The sequence below is a fragment of the Musca vetustissima genome, unplaced genomic scaffold (assembly GCF_032173495.1).
Source record: "Musca vetustissima isolate MV318-11 ecotype Yass unplaced genomic scaffold, APGP_CSIRO_Mvet_v1 utg69356, whole genome shotgun sequence".
Taxonomy (NCBI): Eukaryota; Metazoa; Arthropoda; class Insecta; order Diptera; family Muscidae; genus Musca; species Musca vetustissima.
Window position 1 is genome coordinate 1 of NW_026879893.1, and position 3,598 is coordinate 3,598.

At 39.6% G+C, this 3,598-nt stretch overlaps 2 protein-coding genes across 2 annotated transcripts; both read left to right on the forward strand.

Annotated features, from left to right (window-relative positions):
- Positions 1-30: 30 nt before the first annotated feature.
- On the forward strand, positions 31-828 carry LOC133325055 (uncharacterized). Its single transcript, XM_061533882.1, has one exon. The coding sequence runs from the start codon at positions 31-33 to the stop codon at positions 826-828; it is 798 nt and encodes a 265-aa protein (XP_061389866.1).
- Positions 829-2,352: 1,524 nt separating this feature from the next.
- On the forward strand, positions 2,353-3,360 carry LOC133325054 (uncharacterized). Its single transcript, XM_061533881.1, has one exon. It carries the CDS (start codon positions 2,353-2,355, stop codon positions 3,358-3,360), a length of 1,008 nt encoding a protein of 335 aa, XP_061389865.1.
- Positions 3,361-3,598: the final 238 nt, after the last annotated feature.

The window sequence follows — 3,598 nt, forward strand, 5'->3', positions numbered from 1 at the left end:
GAGAATATTTTCCAAGAACTAAATAAAAATATGGAGATGCTATGGAAAATTGATGCGGTGGAAAATAAGCGTCAGAAAATGTCTCTGGAGCAGCAAAATTGCGAGCAGCATTTTTTGAAAAATGTCTCTGTTCAAAATGATGGACGTATTATGGTGAAGCTGCCCCTAAAGGGTGATCCAAATTGTCTTGGCGATTCCCGTGATATTGCCCTTCGACGCTTCTTTTCCATGGAGAGAAAATTAAACAAAAATCCAGACTTGAAAAATGAATACTCCAACTTTCTCAGGGAATATGAAGAAATGGGTCATATGTCTCAGGTGAATGAAGCCGAAGTTGGTTTCCCTAACTACTACATACCACATCACTGTGTTCTTCGACCAAACAGTGTCTCCACGAAACTTCGTGTTGTTTTCGACGCATCATGTCGTACTTCTTCTCAATTGTCCCTGAATGAGATCATGATGGTGGGCCCAACAATCCAAAACAATTTATTAATCACCCTGCTTCGTTTCAGATGTCATCGCTATGGATTGACAGCTGATATTGTCAAAATGTATCGGCAGATTTTGGTCCACCCTGAGGATAGGAAACTCCAGTTGATTCTTTGGAGACATGACCCTACACAACCGGTAAAAACTTTTGCTCTTAATACCGTTACATACGGAACTGCCTCAGCACCATATTTGGCCATCAGAGCATTGAATTATGCTGCCGAACGTTTTCCCGAACCTTACGACGTTGGGAAGTCTGTGGTCACAAATGATTTTTACGTCGATGATATGGTGACTGGTGCTGACGATCTTGCCTCTTTACAATGCATCAAGTAGGAGGTATCAGAAATTTTATCTTACTCTAAATTCTCACTATCGAAGTGGCATAGCAATTGCCCAGAATTGACTTCAATGGACGATGGGATCAAAGAGATGAAACTGGATGATGACGTCACTAGCACTTTGGGAATGACATGGCACTCAAACGATGATACATTCCACTTTGAGTTTCGGCCATCAAAAATGTATTCACATAATACTAAAAGAAATATTTTGTCTCTGACGTCAACCCTCTTTGACCCAATGGGCTTAATAAGCCCACTCATAATAAAAGCCAAAATCTTACTCCAACATCTTTGGATTATAAAATGTGATTGGGATGAATCAGTACCCCAAGAAATTGACTCGGCTTGGAATAATATTATGGCGGATTATCGTAATTTGTCGCAAATTAAAGTTCCTCGATACATTCGAATGCCGAATTATACCAATATTCAACTTCATGGTTTTGGAGATGCCTCAATGAAGGCATATGGTTGTTGCCTGTACTTTCGATGCGAAGACTCATTCGGCAACATATCTGTACATTTAATTGCATCAAAATCCAGAGTTGCACCTTTAAAAACAAGAACTCTGCCTCGTCTGGAATTATGTGCTGCCCATTTACTCGCGACGTTCTGGAGCCAATTGAAACTGTACTTTAAATTTCCTATTTCAAAAACATTTTTTTGGTCGGATTCTCAAATTACCCTTCATTGGATAAATTCGCACTCTTCGACTTTATCAACATTCGTGGGAAACCGAGTAGCAGAAATTCAAGAAATTTGCAATGATGTCTCTTGGCAATATGTCCCAACGGACCAGAATCCAGCCGATTTAGTATCTCGAGGTTGCTCTGTGGACGATTTATTGAATTCAGCTTGGTATCAGGGGCCTTCCTTTCTCAGGAGTCCATTTCACGATTGGCCAAATCGTTCCGGTCCAAATCTAAGCGAGTGTGAATTGCAATTGGAGAAACGCAAAACCACTTTGGCAGCAAAAATAGAAGGATTGCCCGATATGTTAAATATTGTCCATAAATTCAGTAGCTATTTAAAATGTCTCAGAATTTTCTCATACATTTTTCGTTTTCGTTCAAGGAAAATTCCGAAAGAGGTCACAATAACTCCAGATGAATTGAAACATTCTCTTCACAGAATTGTATGGCTAATTCAACAGCACTATTTCTCAGAGGAATTTATGGAACTCTCAAAACATGGCTCTGTTTCTGGTCAGCTATCATCTTTGGCTCCGTTTATAGAAGAAGTTGATGGAGTGCCGTTAATCCGTGTAGGTGGTCGGTTGTTGAATTCAAATTTGACTACAGATGCTAAATTTCCCTTGCTCCTACCAAAGAATGACCATTTTGTTAAAAATATGATAATTCATATTCATCGCACAAATTACCATGCTGGCCCAAGAGCATTGGTATCTCTGACTCAACAACAATTTTGGATTATCAATTGCCGATTTTTGGCAAGACAAGTGGTTCATAACTGCATACATTGCTCGAGGTACAAACCAAAATTGCTGACTCAAGTAATGGGCAACTTACCCAAGGATCGAGTAACTGGTTCTCGTCCATTTGAAGTAGTTGGAGTTGATTTCGCTGGCCCTATACCCACATACCTTAGGATCCGTGGAAAGGCACCATACAAATCCTATATAGCAGTATTTGTCTGCTTCTCTACAAAGGCTGTGCACTTGGAAGCTGTATCAGACTTGTCCAGCGATGCTTTCATAGCATCTCTCAAGCGTTTCGTTGGACGCAGAGGCATTCCGTCCAAAATATATTGTGATAATGCCACAAACTTTGTTGGCGCTGAAAAGAAGCTTAATGAATTCAATCATCATTTCCACCAAAAATCCAATATAACAGCCATTGCTGATTTTGCCTCAACAAAATTCATTGAATTTTCATTTATTCCTCCCAGAGCTCCTCATTTTGGCGGATTATGGGAAGCGGCCGTTAAATCAACAAAAGGTCACTTGCTCCGGACGCTACCTAATGCTCGACTGACCTTCGAAGAGTTATCCACAGCTCTGGTGGAAATTGAGGCAATTTTAAATTCGCGTCCGATTGGCTCTTTATCAACAGATCCCAATGACCTTGAAGCCCTTACTCCTGGGCATTTATTAATAGGCTGTCCCTTGCAAAGTATTCCAGAGAAGACAAATTTTGACTCGGAGATATCTCATTTGCAACACTGGCAGAAAATTTCGGGAATAAAGTCTCATTTTTGGCGCAGGTGGCACAACGAATATCTTGCTCAACTTCAAAATCGCTATCGTTGGCAAAAACCAAAACAAAATCTAAAGGTCAATGATTTGGTCATTGTTCATGAAGACAATGTTCCTCCGATGAAATGGGTTCTTGGTCGTGTCACACACATTGTCCCTGGGGCAGATGGAGTTGCTCGGGTAGCTGACGTGAAAACACCAACTTCAACATTTCGACGCCCAATCGCAAAATTAGCAGTCTTACCCCAAGATGAAAATTTGATTGAAACCGGAGGTTTCAATGGGGCCCGGCATGTTAAATCCCTTTAATAATTCTTATTAAATTTATTTAATATTTTTTGACTCAAGGGCCATTTAATTTTGTTCATAAAATTATATATTTTTTATTTAAAAAATACTTAAATTAATGTAAATTCTATTAATTTATTTTGGTATTGCTTTAATATTATGTTGGCACCAAACGAGAGCCGCCCTAATGCCCTTTTTGTTATTCCTCTTTGTGCGATGTACGTGAATTCGCCGCACAAAGAGAATAACACTGTTTGTT